Consider the following 18099-nt stretch of genomic DNA (forward strand, 5'->3'; position numbering starts at 1 on the left):
CAGACATTTCACCAGAGACGTACAGATGGCTGATAAATACATGCAAAGATGCTTAACATCACTCATCATTAGAGGAATGCAAATCAAAATTAAAAATTACAATGAAATCACCTCATACCAGTCAGAATTGCCATCATCAAAAAAATCTACAAACAGTAAATGCTGGAGAGAGTGTGGAGAAAAGGGAACCCTCTTTCACTGTTGATGGGAATGCAAATTGATACAGCCCACTATGGAGGACAATATGGGGATTCCTTTAAAAACTAGGAATAAAACTACCGTATGACCCAACAATCCCGTTACTGGCATATACCCTGAGAAGGCCATTATTGAAAAAGACGCATGTACCCCAGTGTTCATTACAGCATAATTTACAGTAGCAAGGACATGGAAGCAACCTAGGTGTCCATCGACAGATGAATGGATAAAGAAATTGTGGTACATATATACAATGGAATATTAACTCAGCCATAAAAAGGAACACATTTGAGTCAGTTCTAATGAGGTGAATGAACCTAGAGCCTATTATACAGAATGAAATAAGTCAGAAAGAGAAAAATAAATATTGTATATTAACACATATATATGGAATATAGAAAGATGGTACTGATGAACCTATCTGCAGGGTAGCAGTGGAGATGCAGACATAAGAGAACAGACTTGTGGCCACTGGGGAGAAGGAGAGGACTGGATGAATGGAGAGAGTAGCATGGAAACATATGCTACCATATGGAAAACAGATCACCAGTGGGGATTGGTTGAATGACTTAGGGAGTTTAAACCAGTGCTCTGTGACAGTCTAGAGGAGTGGGATGGGGTGGGAGGTGGGAGCAAGGTTCAAGAGGGAAGGGACATGTGTGTACCTATGGCTGATTTATGTTGATACATGGCAGAAACCAACACAGTCTTATAGAGCAGTTAGCCTTTAATTAAAATAATCCTATGGAATACAGATTTTTTTTCTGAGCATTTTCTTGTCACGGTCACCCTCTTGAGGTGTCAGTGGCAGCAGCTATGACTTTGAAACCTTCCCTACCTCCTAAATCCCTTCACTTCCACAGAGCTCTGCCAAAGGTTTCATGAAAGTTATGTGAATTGAGAATGTCAAAGGTAGAAAAGTACCGTTCTCCACCGCAAATATTCTCTTATTCTGAAAAGTGCCAAGAAAGAAAGTAATCCTATGCTTGCTGGTTCGGGAGTCAGATTCCTTTGTCTTGGCTAGGAATTTTGAAACTGGTGTTCTTGAAGAGTTTAAAAGTACGTCGATCAGTTTGAGGGAGTTCCTAAACTACTTTAAGATATAGACAAAATATTGCGTTTCATACGTGTGTGCATTTTCTGGAGAGATGGCACATAACCTTTGTCAAATCAAAAGAGATTTCCTGGTGTCCAAAAAGCTATGAACAATTGGAATATGCATTTCTTCAAATTAGTGAAAGAAGCCAGAGTTTTTTTTAACATCAGAACAATTGATGTTAAAAAACATGTTTTGTTTTAACCATTTCTAGCCTCTAAAATTTCCTTTATAGCTTTGTGTTCTTTATTCTTTTGGGATGCTGCACTGTACTCATGTATGTATCTGTTCAAACCCCCTGTACCAGCAGCCTTTCCCCCAGCCTTTCTGGTCTGCCTTTCCTCTTTGTTTTGTCCACCTGTAATTAACTTCTTCATGGTCAGCACAACATTGATTAGATTTTACTCAGATTGTTTTTTATTCTATTTAATGCCATATTTTGCAATTATAAAGTTTTTGAATTTTTAAAACTTAATTAGCAATCAGATTTGATGTTTTGTAAAGTGCTTCTTCACATGGTTGGTGATTATTACAACAATTCTGTGAATTTATTTATATTATATTCCATTACATTGACTCCCAATATAAGGTAATAAACTTAATACTATGCTTACTCCATTTATTTTGTCTTATATCCTTAAATATATTCATTTAGGGATTATACACATGTATTTAAATATATTTCAGTTTGATTTTTAGCAATAAGAAAGTGATGCATCTTTGGTTATTGCTTAGGATATATTTGTACCTTTACAATTTTAAGATTACTAAAGAGTTGCAATATAATCTAAATTGTCAAGCTATCACCCTGACTAAAGGTGTGAAGTCCAAGACATATCATGCTGAGGTGGGAAAATGCTGGTGTAAAGAAAGAATAGAGACCCATATCATTGAAGGGCAAGAATATTAAAAACAAAGTAAGAGAATAATTTCTAGGGTTTTAGCTTATCTTGTTATAATAGGAACTTTTATTTTAAAAATTTTATATCATTTCTTTAGGACCATCCAAGGCACCAAGTTTCTGGTATAAGATAGAGCCATCTCATGCTCATGGTACTAGATCTGTACAACTCAAATGGAAGGTAAGAAAAAAAAATTGACTATATCCTTTTATCTCATGTAAATATGTTTTATATGGTATCATGAGTGGGGCTTAATTTTTGGTATCAAATAGTATTTGATAACTTTAATAAAAATGCAAAGCTTTATATATACTAAAAAAATGGTTCATAAACTGCTAGAGATACCTCATAGATATTTCAGCATAATTCTGTGAAAGTTCTATAGGGGGCCTGTGTTTTATCGAACTTTCCTCAGTGCCTCAAAAAATAATTAACATTTGGGGTAGTCAGAATGTATGCTGGTAATAGGAAATAAAGTTGTTGTGCACTCCATAAATGGTCATGAATGGATCATGCTAAAATAAGGTAGAAAATAAAATATTCAGACTTAAAATAGTTTGGGCCAGCATACCGTCAGTGAAGAGTTGTATAGAGAACTAATAGCTAACAGAATGGTGCTACTTTCCCTCTTGGTTGAAGCCATGCTTTTACTCGTCATTCAGTGTGTAGTAGTTTCCCTTCAGTAGTGAGTTCAAAGTAAGGTTGCCAGCCCCTTGCAGTTAAATATTTAGAGATTTGACAGAATTTGTGAACATGAAGAAAAACATTACCTTTATTCAAGATTTATGAAATATGTTTTAAAAGTAAATTGTTTTATTACAGACATTGCCTCCTTTTGAAGCTAATGGAAAAATTTTGGATTATGAAGTGACTCTCACAAAATGGAAATCACATTCACAAAATTACACAGTTAAAGACACAAAACTGACAGTAAACCTCACAAATGATCGCTATGTAGCAACTCTGACAGCAAGAAATCTTGTTGGCAAATCAGATGCGTCTGTTTTAACTATCCCTGCCTGGGATTTTCAAGGTTTGTCCCTAAGATGGAGCCTCACTTACAAATGGTAAAGGGTAGTTAGGTATGGACAGGACTCCTGTAAAAACATAAGTATCCTAAGACTATGTCCTCAGTATCTACGGTGGTTAAATTTTTAGAAATCAATCAGCAGCCAAATCGTTCCATCATTTTGTGGTTCACTTAAACTTTGCAACTTAGTTCGTTTAAGCATTTTACAATTATTTGTCTTTTTTAAAAATATATTTTTTAGGTTTGAGGAACTTATTATATACATTTTACTTAAATATATTATTTTTTTATAGCTTTATCTGTAGCTTTCAAAGAAGAAGAAAATGCAGCTTATATACACAGAATACTTGAAGAATTTTGGGAAAGGAATTAACATTTGAAAATAAATTGACTGTTTATAAATTAGTGCTTTTATTCATGTAAATACAGTTTAATCTTATGTGCTACAAAAACATGATAGCAAGATAGATCACATGGTTATGAAAATGAATGTAAAATATTGGAACTTCAGAGTTTTAAATGTTCATTTATCATATCAGTATTCATACTTTGTTTTTTTTTAAAGCTACTCACCCCGTAACCAGTCTTAAAGCATTTCCCAAAGATAACGTGCTTTGGGTAGAATGGACTGCTCCAGATGAATCTGTAAACAGATACATACTTGAGTGGTGTGTGTTATCTGATAAATCGCCCTGTATCCCAGAATGGCAACAAGAAGATGGTACTGTACATCGCACCTATTTAAGAGGTATATCTTGCTAGAAACACTTAAGTCGATGTCCTTTTTCTAGTTCTTTGGACAGATTTTTCTTGTACTTTTCTGCTTTGTAGGCTTTGTGGTCCATTGAAAAGACGTCCAGTTTATCATTGTTTCTTACTAGTCAACTCTTGTTTACTAGATTTGTGACTCTCAGCAAGTCACACTTATTAACCTCACTGAACTGCAGGGTCTGTTTATAGACTGCTGCTGCTGCTGCTAAGTCGCTTCAATCGTGTCCGACTCTGTGCGACCCCATAGACGGCAGCCCACCAGGCTCCCCCGTCCCTGGGATTCTCCAGGCAGGAATACTGGAGTGGGTTGCCATTTCCTTCTCCAGTGCTAAGTGGGGTTAATACTATCTTCTATAATACTCTCCTGTTGTTTTGATCATAAAAGGAATGCTCACAAAACTGTAAAGTAAGAAAAATACAAGGTAATCCAATCTCTGCTCCTAACTAGTATGTTCTCTGTACCTGATTTAACTTCATCCTTTGATGAGAAAAATTTCCCTGAGCATCTGGATGGCTGGTTAACTTTTTATAGCTGTTGAACAAGAGAAGCAGAATCAGAACTTAGATTTTCTTAACTTGTAAACTGGAAGTATTAATGAAGGACAGAAAGTGAGAGCTCCAGTATGGATTGCTCTCATTGCAAGTTACTACTTTTCAAGTAGCTTTAAAGTGATAGAACAACTTTAAAGAGAAAGCAAAGCACTCAGTTTGTATGTGTGTAAAGAGGATAACCATTAGAATTCAGCTACAAATAATATGATTAATCATAAGAAAGCTGTTAAAAAATATGCTGTTTATATATAGCCATAAAGAGCTTTATTCATAACATAGGCTGTTTGGCCCTCATTAACCCATTATTTAACATATAATTTTACTAATCCCACTTGTCTAGTTTATCAGTCTTGTCCAAGTAAAAGCAAAGTAGAGCTATAGAGGAAATAGATTGGTAATAACTGGACCACGGATGGCATACATGCTCAGTCATGTCGGACTCTTTGCAACCTCCTGAACTTGTAGCATGCCAGGCTCCTCTATCCATGGAATTCTCCAGGGTGGGTTGCCGTTTCCTCCTCCAGGGGCTCTTCCCCACCCTGGGACTGAACCCGCATCTCTTGCATCTCCTGCATTGGCAGGCAGATTCTTTACCACTGGGGCCACCTGGGAAGCCCTAGCTGGACAATAGCTGGACAGTAGAGCAAAGGCTCTGGAGACCTTCAGTTTGTGCAAGTATTCCCACAGAGTTCAGTAGGCCTGGTAAAACATCACTGTATAAGCAGAATATAAAAATTATCTTCCTGATAATATTGAATCATTAAGAAAATGCCTTTTTATGAAGACAAAGAAGCATATATAACTTCATGAATAAACAGTTAAGGAAATGTAAGTTCCTGTTGAAGGTATAAACTGCAGTTTATAAACAAAAATAAATTTTTTTGTTGTTGTGTGCTAAAGACATAGATTACTTTGTTAATTTGGAAAGATTATAAATAAAGGAAGTATTTAAGATAATTTTTCTTTCAAAATTCTGTTGTTGTGGGAAATGATACTTAATTCTCTTTTTCCCCAGTCACCTGGCCAGCCACAGCCATTTGTGCTTTCCCTAGCTCTGATTAGTGACATCTTGCTCATAGGCAGGTCTCAATTAGGTAAAATGTACAAAAATTGTCAAACTATAAGAAAGACCCATTTGATAAATCCTGATTATAAATGCAGTCATTTGTTACTTTTATTGACAGTATAAATATTTTTATTCACTTATTGGCAATAAAAATAACCTTTTATTTTCATAAAGATTTACTGTTAAGCTTGAATTTAGTACACAAAAGGCAATGTTTACTTAAAAAGTTGTAGTTTTAAAAGAAAGGTCAATGGTAATCATTTCATAATGTAAGCAGATGTCAAATTATTATTTAGTATACCTGAAATTAACATTGTATATCAACTGTGCTTCAATTTTAAAAACATAAATGAATAAATAAAACTCAGTGGTCATGAAATTATAATTTAAAAGTAAGTAATAGAGTTAATTGTTTTTTCATTATAAGGAAGAAAATGCTTAATCCACTATTCTTACTTTAGGAAACCTAGTAGAGAAGAAATGTTACTTGATAACAGTTACTCCAGTATATGATGATGGACCAGGAAGCCCCGAGCATATAAAGGCATACCTTAAACAAGCTGGTAAGTCCAGCCCTACTTTCTTTGAAAAACCATTGCATTTTGTACTGACAAAGACATTTATCCTTTTTAAATAAGGGTATGTCTCATGTTCAAATAATTCCATGATAATGAAATTTTACCAAGTTCTAATGGTTTACTATATTCTTACGCTTTTCAGTTAGTAAATACCTTACTCTGTTTCAGCACCTTCCAAAGGACCTACTGTTCGGACAAAAAAAGTGGGGAAAAATGAAGCTGTCTTAGAGTGGGACCACCTTCCTATTGATGCTCAGAATGGATTTATCAGAAATTATACTATATTTTATAGAACCGTCATTGGAAATGAAATCGGTAATAAAGCTATATCAGTTATTAAGAATCAGGTGTTTTTTCTTAGGCTTTTAAATACTAATTTAAGTCTTTTGTTTTTTACATCTTAATATAGCATTTTATGCTCAGAAAAGAGATACCTGAAAATATGCTTTATGGTTGCCTTCATGATCCTACTAAAAATACATTGTTTTCTAGTTGAAATATGGTTTGATTCCTTTTTCGTGTTCTCCGATGTCAAATACAGGCCGAACCATGCAAGAGTAGTTGGTTAAAGTGCACTTACTGCTTTCTTCCAGCTGTGAATGTGGATTCTTCCCACACAGAATATACACTGTCCTCTTTGACTAGTGACACTTTGTACATGGTACGAATGGCAGCATACACAGATGAAGGTGGAAAGGATGGTCCAGAATTCACTTTTACTACACCAAAGTTTGGTAAGGAATAATGATGCTTGAGTTTTCGTTTTTTCTCTTTTCTTTTAAAAATTTAATCAGACTAAAAATGGACTTAACTTACATGCTAAAATTTTGTTTAAAGTGCATCTTTGGATTCATATAAATGATGTGTTCATAAATTATGATTTTTGTTTTGTTGTTTGGTTATTTCTTTAAACTACAGAAAATTTTTTCCATACTTTGCTGTTGTTTCTTCAGCTGCTTCTAATTTCACCTGTACTCTATAAATCCCAAAATAATTTGTTTATCTTTCTAAACGGGTTCATTTTTTTCACTGGCAAAAGTTGGGTATGGTCTCACTTAGTCAGACGGGCATGGAGATGCTTCGGGAAGTAACATCGCATTGGCTGCCCAAGGAGAACCCCAAGTTCAATCTTGTATTGGTTGGTGATCGTGGTGCTGGAAAAACTACATTCGTGAAATGTCGTCTTACTGGTGAATTTGAGACATATATAGCTACCTTGGGTGTTGAGGTCCATCCTCTTGTGTTCCATACCAACAGAGAACCGATTAAGTTCAATGTAGTGGATATAGCTGGTCAGGAGAAATTTGGTGGACTGAGAGATGGCTATTATATACAAGGTCAGTGTGCCATTATAGTGTTTGATGTAACACTGAGAGTTACTTACAAGAATGTGCCTAGCTGGCATAGAGATCTGGTATGTGTGTGTGAGAACATCCCAATTGTGTTGTGTGGCAACAAACTGGATATTATGGACAGAAGGTTAAGGCAAAGTCAATTGTCTTGCACCAAAAGAAGAATCTTCAGTACTGTCACATTTCTGCCAAAAGTAACTACATCTCTGAAAAGCCCTTCCTCTGGCTTGCTAGAAAATTGATCAGAGACCCTAACTTGGAGTTGGTCGCCATGCCTGCTCTTGCCCCGCCAGAGATGGTCATGGACATAGCCTTGGCAGCACAGTACAAGCACGATTTAGAGGTTGCTCACACGACTGCTCTCCCAGATGAAAATGATGACCTGTGAGAAAGTGAAGCTGGGGCCCAGCGTCGGAAGTCTAGTTATATAGGCGACTGTCCTGTAATGTCACTGGTGCAGCGTATTTGCCACATTATTACATAGCTAAGCAGAACATGTGCTTAATCTTTGGATGCTGAAGGAGAACTGTCATTCCCACTCCTTTTCATTTAGAATCAGGATAAAGTTGTATTTTAACTATCTTAAAAAACTTGGGTATAGTCTCTTCTCTTGTTCTTCCTTTAATGGGCAGGTTGCCTGGAGAATTCCACGGACAGAGGAGCCTGGCGGGCTATAGTCCATGGGGTGGCAAAGAGTTGGACATGACTGAGCAACTAACACACAAAAGCTGTAAAGACTAATGCACGCTTGCAGTCTCATTTCCGTACCTCCAGCTCAGTTTTTAACCTGCTGAAACCAGATTTCCACGCACCCACAACTCCACTGAAGCCTCTCTGCTGTCACACATGGAAGACCTCTTAGTCGTCCTGTCCAGTGCATGCTTTTTAGTCATCTTTTTTCCCTACACTTGCCAACATTTGATCCTTCCTATTGGCCTGTTCATCCTTGAAACAGTCTCTTCCCTTGGTGTATTTTTCTAGTAGCACCCTCCTGAGTCTCCTCCTTGTGTGGTACTTTTTTCTTGGTCTCCTTTTCTGCTCTTCTAAATGTTTTGTATTCTCCAGAGCTCTGTTCCTGGCACTGTTTTCTTATCTTCCATTTCAGAGTCCCTGTCTAAGACTTCAGCCACCCTCTCTGCTCTTCCCAAACAGATTTCTCTTTCTTTGTCCATGTCACAGCTCTTGGTCAAACCCAGAAATGTAGGGGTAGTTGTAGTAAATTTCTTCATCTCTTTTTCACTTACATAAACTAAAGTTCAGTTGCTCATGCTTTCTAATTACTGCTTGTGCATGCCCTTTCATAATCTCTTTCTTTGACTCTAAACTTCTTTTCATTTTCCCCGCCTTTATGTCTTTTCCCAGTACATTCCCCTATACCTTTTGTTGTTCTGGCTATTCCTATGGCCTCCTTACAGCAGACTTAAAATGCATTCTTTCCTGTAACTACTACATTTTGAATCATTATTAAATTACCTTATTTTATTGTAATTGTTTTTGTTATATCCAAGCACCAACACAGTGAATGATAAATAGTAAGCTCCATGTTCCTTGTTGGTTGAATGTTTGCTGCATGAGCAAATAAGTGGATAAGTGACTACTACATAAGATAGATATTCAAAGATCCTGAGCTTTTCTGTGATGGCCAATAATGAATACAGTCTGTGGGATAAGATTTGTGGTGACATGTTTGTAGAATATATATGTAACAAATATAGGTTTCCATCTCTAACCAAAAGTTGAGCATTCCTCTGAAACCTTTCATAAGCCAAAATGGTTTAGAGCAGAGTATCCCCCACCTTTGGCAAGTTTGCATTATACCGCTTCATTGTCATGAAAGACCTACGTTAAATACAGTAACAAGCTTTTTTTATAAATTTATTTTTGTTTGCAGAAACAGACAATGTAATTTATGAAAAAAGCTTTTTAGTATATTAGTGTAAGTCTTCTGTGAAAGTGAGGTGGTAAAATGGGAACTTTCTGAAAGTGGGGGCATACCTGTAATAATTGAAATAAAACTTTGTGCCATGATCTTTAGAAAAATAAAAGTAATTTAAAAATTTATGCTGTTAACAAAAGTAGTGTTCATTATAAGGAATTTAGACGATTCAGTAAAATACAAAGATGAAGAAAAATCACTCCTATTCCCTCATCCAAAATAATATTTTAACGTATTTATATATCTTCCTAGTCTTTTCTATGCATACATTTTTTTCCCAAAACTGAGATCATACTTAATATTGCTTCATCCACTTTTCCCTCTGACCTATTGTTTTATGGATCCATTATACCTACTCCACATGGCTTTGACTTTGCCCTCAAGGACCAAATAGCTTAGTTGAAGAAATAAAGTATAAGTAAACAATACAGAGAGCCATTTGAGCCATGCTACTAGTAAACAGAGAGAGCATTTAAAGTTACTGGTAGTGGGAAGTTTCACCTTCAGAGATTTTTGTGGAGAACACAGTAGTTGAGCTTTGAAGTTAAGATGTGGACAGATAGGAAGAAGAAAGCATCCTGGAGCAGCATGAGTGAGAGGCCCAAGGCGTGGAAGCTGACGAAGAAGTTCAGCACCAGTAAAGGACAGGTTCTGCCTGAATTTGATGTCTCATGTGTATGAGAATCTTAGCATTCAGGAATTAATATTCTCCAACCTATAGTTTATTCCTCTGATTGTTTAGTTCCAGTTACGCTTCACAGGATGTAAAGTTACTTACAAAGGGATGTGTGTGGTGGGAAGGTAAGACTGAGTAATGTGTAGCTGTTGTACTACTTCCACGCAATTCTCCTGTAAAAGACCTAATTGAAGGAGGGTTGGAGGAGTTTACCAGAAACAACCAAATCATTAAAAAATCTCTAATATAAATTCTCCCAGTTAGCGATTCATGTGATTACTAAGCTCTCTTTCAAATTCAGAGAGGGATTCATGTGGTATTCAGGAATCCGAGGCTTGCTGCTTTTTAGATGATGATACTCCTACTTCTGCCACTCCTTGTGCCTGTTAAGGTTCTCCTAAAATTCTTAGCCCTGTATCAGTAAATAACAATTAACAATTTTACCTGAAGTTTACATTTTTATTCCTTATAGAAAGTTTTGTAGTTTTTTGTAGTTCAGTTATTGAAATCATTTAGAGCTTTTCCAATTCCACTCCTAGAACTCAAAAGTAAGTTTTGCTAAGATTCTGCTGAGTGCAGATGATAAATGTAATAGTTAGGTTTGAAAGCTCCTACCAGGTATATTATCTATCCAATAAACTGAACTAATCAGTTTATTCCCCCAACCAACTTCTGTTTTATGTATACTTTGTGGTCAGGTTACCATGACCTAAGGTATAAGCAACTAGGATATGATTTACCAAGGGGGAGGGGTGGGGAGAGAGAAATACCTTTAAGTTTGAAACGGCTGTGAAAAAAAAAGTTAGGATGATATTTCATCTTTTCAACAGTAACCTGGTTGGAAAGTTGCATTATTTGTCATATGTGTCAACAATTATTTTCCTTCTTTGCCCTTTTTGTTTTTTAGCTCAAGGAGAAATTGAAGCTATTGTTGTACCTGTTTGCTTAGCCTTCCTATTGACAACCCTTTTGGGAGTTTTATTCTGCTTTAATAAGCGAGACCTGTGAGTACCCTTGTTCATATTTTTGCATTTCCCCCCACTTCTATTGGACCTATAATTTACATTGTGAGATTCATCCATTTGAAGTGAACAGTTTGATGATGAATTTTTGTAGCTGTTTGTAGATGTTTAACCACCACACTTAGGATGGAGAACATCTCCATCACCCTGGAAGTTTCCTCGTTCTGTTGTGTAGTCTGTCCTCTCCCTCAGCCCCTGGCCCCAGCAGTCAGTGATCTGTGGTCGTATTTTTGCCTTTTCTAGGACTTCACATATATAGGAATCAAGTAGCGTGTAATTTTTTGTGTATGATGTCTTTCACTTGACTTTTTTGAGATTCATTATATTGTTGCATATACTAATATTTTTCTCCTTTTTATTCCTGAATAGTATTCTGTAGTATAGAAAGATCAAAATTTGTTGACCCATACATCTGTTATGAAAATTTAAGTTGTTTTTCTTGAATTTTGGCTGTTATGAGCATTCACATACATATCTTTGTGTAGGCATAGATTATCATTTATCTTGAGTCAGTATTTAGCAGTGGGATTGCTGGATCATATAATCCAGCATTACTGGATGCATATTTAACTTTATAAGAAACTGTCAAACTGTTTTTCAAAGTGGCCATAGCATCTTGTATTCCCACCAGCAATGTGAAAAGTTCCATTTGCTCGATATCCCCAGTTCTTTGTACTGTCAAGGTTTTTAATTTTAACTGTTCTTTCTCAGGGGTTTATAGTGCTGTCTCAGTGTGATTGTAACTTCTGTTTCCCTGAGGACTAGTAATAGATATTTTCATGTGCTACCTTACATCTTCTTTTGTGATATGTCTTGAAATCTTCCACCCATTTTTAAATTGGGTGATTTGTTAATATTGTGCTTTAAGAGTTCTTTATATATCTTGTTACAAGTTTTTTGTCACATATGTTTTGCAAATTCTGGACTGTGGCTTGCCTTTTTGGTTTCTTAACTGTGATTTCAGAAAAGCAAAAGTGTTTAATTTTGATCAAGCCCATTTTGTTAGGGTTTTTATTTTTTAATGGTTGTTGATTTTATGTCCTTTTTATGAAGTCTTTGCTTAACCAAGTGTCACAAATATGTTCGCGTATATTTTCCTCTAGAAATTTAATGATTTTAACCCTGTGCTGTGATCTGTTTAGAATAAATTTCTGTGCATGGTGTGAAGTCAGGTTAAAGAATTTTTTCCATAGATACTTAGTCATTCCAGCATTATTTATTAAAAAGACTGTCTTTTCCTGTTGAATTGCCTTCAACCTGTACCAAAATCAGTTATTCGTATAAGTCTAGATCTATTTGTGGACTCTTAATCCTGTTCCTTTGTTATATATGTCTGTTGGTGCTGATACCACATGGTCTTGATTTATTATAGCTCTACAATAAGACTGGGGACTTTCCTGGTGGCTCAGACGGTAAAGTGTCTGCCTACAATGCGGGAGACCTGGGTTCGATCCCTGGGTCGGGAAGATCCCCTGGAGAAGGAAATGGCAACCCACTCCAGTATTCTTGGCCTGGAGAAATCCATGGATAGAGGAGCCTGGTGGGCTACAGTCCACGGGGCTGCAAAGAGTCAGACACAACTAAGCGACTTCTCTTTCAATAAGACTGGGTGGCAGAATTCCTCCAGTATTCTTTTTTTTTTCAAAATTATTTTTTCTAGGTTCTTTGCCTTTTCATATAAAATTATCAGCTTATAAATTTCCCTTAAGAATTTTTAGTGGAATTTTATTGAATCTATACATCGGTTTAGGGGAAAATGCAGTGTAAACATGAGTTCACATGTTCATGAGTCACATACATCTTTCAGTACATGAACATGGTACATTTCTTGTTTCCTTTTGCAATGTTTCGTAGTCTTCAGGCTATGTTAAATTTATTCCTTCCTAAATATTTTTTTTATGCTGTTATAAATGGAATTTACATGTTTTTATTTTCTAGTTGTTCATTGCTGGTATATTGAAAATTGATCCTTGTAAGCATATTGATCTTATATACTGAGATCTTGATAAATTAATTTATTGTAGTCACTTTTTAGATTCCATAGGACTTTCTGCATATACAGTCATGCTGCCTGCAAGTAAAGATGGTTATTCCAGTCTTTATACTTTTAGTTATTTTTCTTATTCTACTGGCTCAGACCTTCAGTAAGTACAATGTTGAATAGAAGTGTTAAGAGCCAGCATCTTTCCATTCTTCCCAATCTTAGGGGAGAGAGCATTCACTCTTAACACTATTGCATGTTATATTAGCTGTAAGTTGAGGAGGTTCTTGTATTTCTGTTTTGCTAAGAGTTTTTGTCATGAATGGGTATTTAATTCTGTCTAATGCTTTTTCTGTATCTGTTGAGATGAGCTTATGATTTTTTTTTCCTTTCATAAATATGGTGAATTTTATCATTGATTGTCATATGTTATATCTTGCATTACTTGGAATTTGCTGGATTCGGTGTGCTAACGTTTTCGTATTTTTATGTTAAGAAGTGGTATTGATTTGTCCTTTTTTTGTGGTATCATTGTTCAATTTTGGATTCAGGGTAATACTGATTATCTCATCAAATGAATGCCCTCTTAAAGTTAATCAGTACATATTACCTCAATTTTCTGGGAGTGTTTGTATGGGGTTTGTATTATTTCCTCTTTAAATGTCTAATGGAATTCACAAGTGAAGCTGTCTGGGGCTTCTCTTTTCTTTGTAGGGAGATTTTTTATTACAAATTGAATTTTTTATAAGTATAGGGCTATTAAAGGTTTCTTTTCCAGTCTGTTTCAGTAATTGGTGTCTTTCAAGGAATTCCTTTTTTTTGGTTGGTCAATTTATTTAGGTTGTTAACTCTATTGCTTTTTCTGTTATGTCCAGATTTCATAGTTGTTCCTGCTGGACAATCTGTTACGATCTTACTACCCATTTTAATTTTTTATTTGAACTTATTCTCAAGGTGACTCATTTCCTGTGTACTTACATACACTTGTGAATGTCTAATGTTGTGGTAGGTACTATATTAAACATATTTAAATAGGTTTTTGATGAAGGATATCTTGAATTAATTGTTTTTATGTTGGCCTTTTCTTCCTTGTGAAAAATCATATTTTATCTTGTACCAGTGTGATAATTTATCATTGTCTGAATTATTTTAGTTGGAAATTGAACATTTTGGGGTTTTTGTTTTGCAGAGAAGGTGCGCCACAATGTTTTGTACCCCTGGCTAAAGTTTTTAAGTGGTTTTTATTGCAGAATTTGATTTCAGAGATTTAAAAAAATTGAATACTGATTACCAGCTTTAGTCTTATAATCAGTTTTTCTTTAAGGATAAAGATTCAGATCGTTATGCATTTTTAAATAGTATTTTATTCTGTTGGTTACAAGAAAAATGATGTTTTTGTTAGCTTTGGCGCACAGTAGGTATTTTTTGTTTAGTTGGTTTTATTCTTAAGATTTAGATGATCACGTGTATTACAAGCGGTTCTCCATAAGCAGTATTTCTTTCCTCTCCAGAATTAAAAAACACATCTGGCCTAATGTTCCAGATCCTTCAAAGAGTCATATTGCCCAGTGGTCACCTCACACACCTCCAAGGGTAAGAAAAAATATTTCTGACTACTTAGAATACACTAGTGTACTACGATATATTTGTAGAGTTTAAGCAAAAAATAATTGGGCTGAATTGAAAAGTAAATGAAAATAAAATAGTACATAAATTAGAATTTTAGTCAAAATTTAAAATAGCGCTTGCATATTCTAGGAGTTTATCACCATAGCATATTTGTCTTTATATTCCTAACTCTATTTAGTATACATTAAAAATATTTCACTGAACTTGTAAGTTGAAAGCCTAGTGTTTTAATACAGCTATGTGATAATTCTGTTGTAAGATAAGCATTTTAGATTGTATATTAAAATCAAATTTAAGGTCTATGATTTTAATATGATTAAATGACTTCTGGAAGCCTATAATAAATTTCTTCGATTTCCTTAAAGGAAAGATTATTTGTGTTTTTTACTTCTGACAGTCCTTCATAACCTATGAAACCTGAGTTTGATTTTTCTTAATGTTTTCTTCATTTTTCTATCCAGTTAATCCTAGGCTGCCTAGACTAGGCATGAAGTATGAAATTTTACTTCTAGAATTTTGTTACTGTTGTTCAGTCCCTAAGTCGTATCCGACTCTTTGCAACCCCATGGACTGCAGCACACCAGGCTTTCCTGTCCTTCACTATCTTCTGGAGTTTGCTCAAATTTATGTCCATCAAGTTGGTTAGTTTATAAAAATGTAACACCCCGACAATATTGATTTGGAATTCTGAGGAAATGCAGTCTAATTCTTACCTTTTAGACAAATTTCACAAAATCCATGATTCAAGTAGTTAGCAGTGACTTAGTGATATAGATTATCTTTGCACTATTAAGTTACTGAGGAGTTTCAGAGATGCATTTTGTGACTTTTAACTAATATGTTATATATAATTATTTCAGATTTTCTAAATGAATGTGTATCATAGGTAATAATTAATTTTCTGTCTTCCTTAGCATTTTAATTCAAAAGATCAAATGTATCCAGATGGCAATTTCACTGATGTAAGTGTTGTGGAAATAGAAGCAAATGACAAAAAGCCTTTCCCAGATGATCTAAAATCTTTGGACCTATTCAAGAAAGAAAAAGTTAATACTGAAGGACACAGTAGTGGTATTGGAGGGTCTTCGTGCATGTCATCTTCTAGGCCAAGCATTTCTAGCAGTGATGAAAATGAATCTGCACAGAACACTTCAAGCACTGTCCAGTATTCCACAGTGGTACACAGTGGCTATAGACACCAGGTACCATCAGTCCAAGTCTTCTCAAGATCTGAGTCCACCCAGCCCTTGTTAGATTCCGAAGAACGGCCAGAAGATTTACAGCTGGTAGATAATGTAGATGGCAGTGATGGCATTCTGCCCAGGCAGCGGTATTTCAAACAAAACTGCAGTCAACATGAAACCAGTCCAGATATTTCGCATTTTGAAAGGTCACAGCAAGTTTCCTCAGTCAATGAAGAAGATTTTGTTAGACTTAAACAGCAGCAGATTTCAGATCATATTTCACAGCCCTATGGATCTGGGAAAATGAAAATGTTTCAGGAAGTTCCTGCAGTGGATGCTTTTGGTCCAGGCATTGAGGGACAAGTAGAGAGATTTGAAACAGTTGGGATGGAGGCTGCAGTTGATGAAGGAATGCCTAAAAGTTACTTACCACAGACTGTGAGACGAGGTGGCTACATGCCTCAGTGAAAGACCAGCTCCTGTTACATCTTCGGAAATACCTGTAAAGTAAAGCTAAAAATACTTTATCTGTGATTTCAGATCTTCACTCGCTGAAGATGATCATTTGCCCTTAAGGACAAGAATGTACTGTCCTGCCACATGGGCTTTTTCCATCCCAGTATATCTGGGATTCAACTTTAAGCACTACATAAACTGACTTCATCCTCTGAATAGCTGAATGACTTTGTGCTGTTTCAGGATGTTTGCACTGAAGAAAAACAAAGCTTATCTAAAATTTATAAAGTGAAACTTTTTGTTTTGCTATCTAGAAAGCAGAGGGTATTTAAGTTAAAGCTAGTCATAAACAGCTATACTGATTTTAATGAGAATAGTCATTGAATATCAAATCTTAGGGAGAGAATTAACAAAAATTAGAGGAGCAAGGTCTTAGACCCTCTACTTTAGCTGACAACATAATTTAAAAAGAATCCAGATGATACAACTAATATGAGCCCAGCTTTTGTTGTCTGCCAGAAAAAATGTGGGTCATTTATAATCATACCAACATGTAAGATATTAATCCTTTTCCATTGGTAGTGACTCTGCCAGTTGCTGGAGAAAAGGAATTCTGTTTTAACACAGCAAAATAAAAATATTAATTTTTGAATATTAGACAATCAATAATTAAGTAAATTTTCAAACATTTGCTTTCTATTGTTATTGACAGCCTTTGAAGATACAGTTCACAAACTCAGCAGAGTGTCCGGATAAGAGCTAGGAATGAATATGACAAACTATCTCAAACATTCTATACCTATATATAAACTTTATTGACCTTTCTTTTTAAGACATCAGAGAATTTGGTTGATTAAGCACTTTATACAATATATCTTCACCTTAAAATGTGTTTTGACTTAATACTCTGTTTTTCAGTAGGCCAAGATTGAGTTTGTTTTTTTTTTTCCTAGTAGGTATCTGAAGCAGACTAGTAAGTTATAGGACTTGGGCGATACTCACCAAAACAAAACACCACCCCCAAAATGTACATATTGATCTTAGTAAGTATCACAGTTAGCAAATATCCTTATTGTAGAGGCACTTAATGAAGAGAATGTCTGCCAGTCCTGAGGTAGGTGGAACTTAGTTCTACATGATGATTAGGAATATTTTAAACCTCTTCCCACATGTTCTCTTCTTCAGGGGTAAAGTGAGTTGAGCCTCCAGAGTTTAGTGCTAAACTCACTTTCACATTCACGTTATCCTCTACCCACCACATTGACAAGGAGGCAGGGCTAAAGCCAGGGGCTGAGTAAGTAAGAAGAAATCGATCATGTATCGACTACTGCTATCAAGTAAGTTTGTTTCTCTGCCATATTTAAGATACAAAAGCCAGGGCAACTTAAAATATTTGCAGAGGTTATTGAAGAATAAAAGGTTGAGAAAATTTGGTGCACATTTACAGTTGAGATGTAAGTCTGCTCACTGCTCTCTCATCAGTATTGTTCACAGTAGATTTCCTGTTACGCTTTATCCTTTGTATTCTTGCCTAACAAGTCAGAGTTCTTTCACATATGTGGTCTTTGTGAGACAGAGCAGATGCTGTATTCTGATATATCCAGTTCTTCTTTACGCAAAACCAACATGAGACTGGTAGACTGTCAGAATTATGAGGAAAAGTAGGGACA

General features: G+C 35.5%; 1 protein-coding gene across 1 annotated transcript in view; it reads left to right on the plus strand.

Annotated features, from left to right (window-relative positions):
* IL6ST (interleukin 6 cytokine family signal transducer) overlaps positions 1-16613 on the plus strand; it is a 65942-nt gene extending 49329 nt beyond the window's left edge. Inside the window, exons 8-16 of the mRNA XM_052659153.1 lie at positions 2294-2376; positions 3019-3229; positions 3792-3974; positions 6077-6178; positions 6362-6508; positions 6787-6927; positions 11065-11161; positions 14672-14753; positions 15704-16613. Of these exons, the coding sequence (XP_052515113.1) occupies positions 2294-2376; positions 3019-3229; positions 3792-3974; positions 6077-6178; positions 6362-6508; positions 6787-6927; positions 11065-11161; positions 14672-14753; positions 15704-16441 (1784 nt within the window). The 3' untranslated portion in view covers positions 16442-16613. The remainder of the gene's footprint in view (positions 1-2293; positions 2377-3018; positions 3230-3791; positions 3975-6076; positions 6179-6361; positions 6509-6786; positions 6928-11064; positions 11162-14671; positions 14754-15703) is intronic.
* Positions 16614-18099: the final 1486 nt, after the last annotated feature.

The sequence above is a fragment of the Budorcas taxicolor genome, chromosome 20 (assembly GCF_023091745.1).
Source record: "Budorcas taxicolor isolate Tak-1 chromosome 20, Takin1.1, whole genome shotgun sequence".
Classification (NCBI taxonomy): Eukaryota; Metazoa; Chordata; class Mammalia; order Artiodactyla; family Bovidae; genus Budorcas; species Budorcas taxicolor.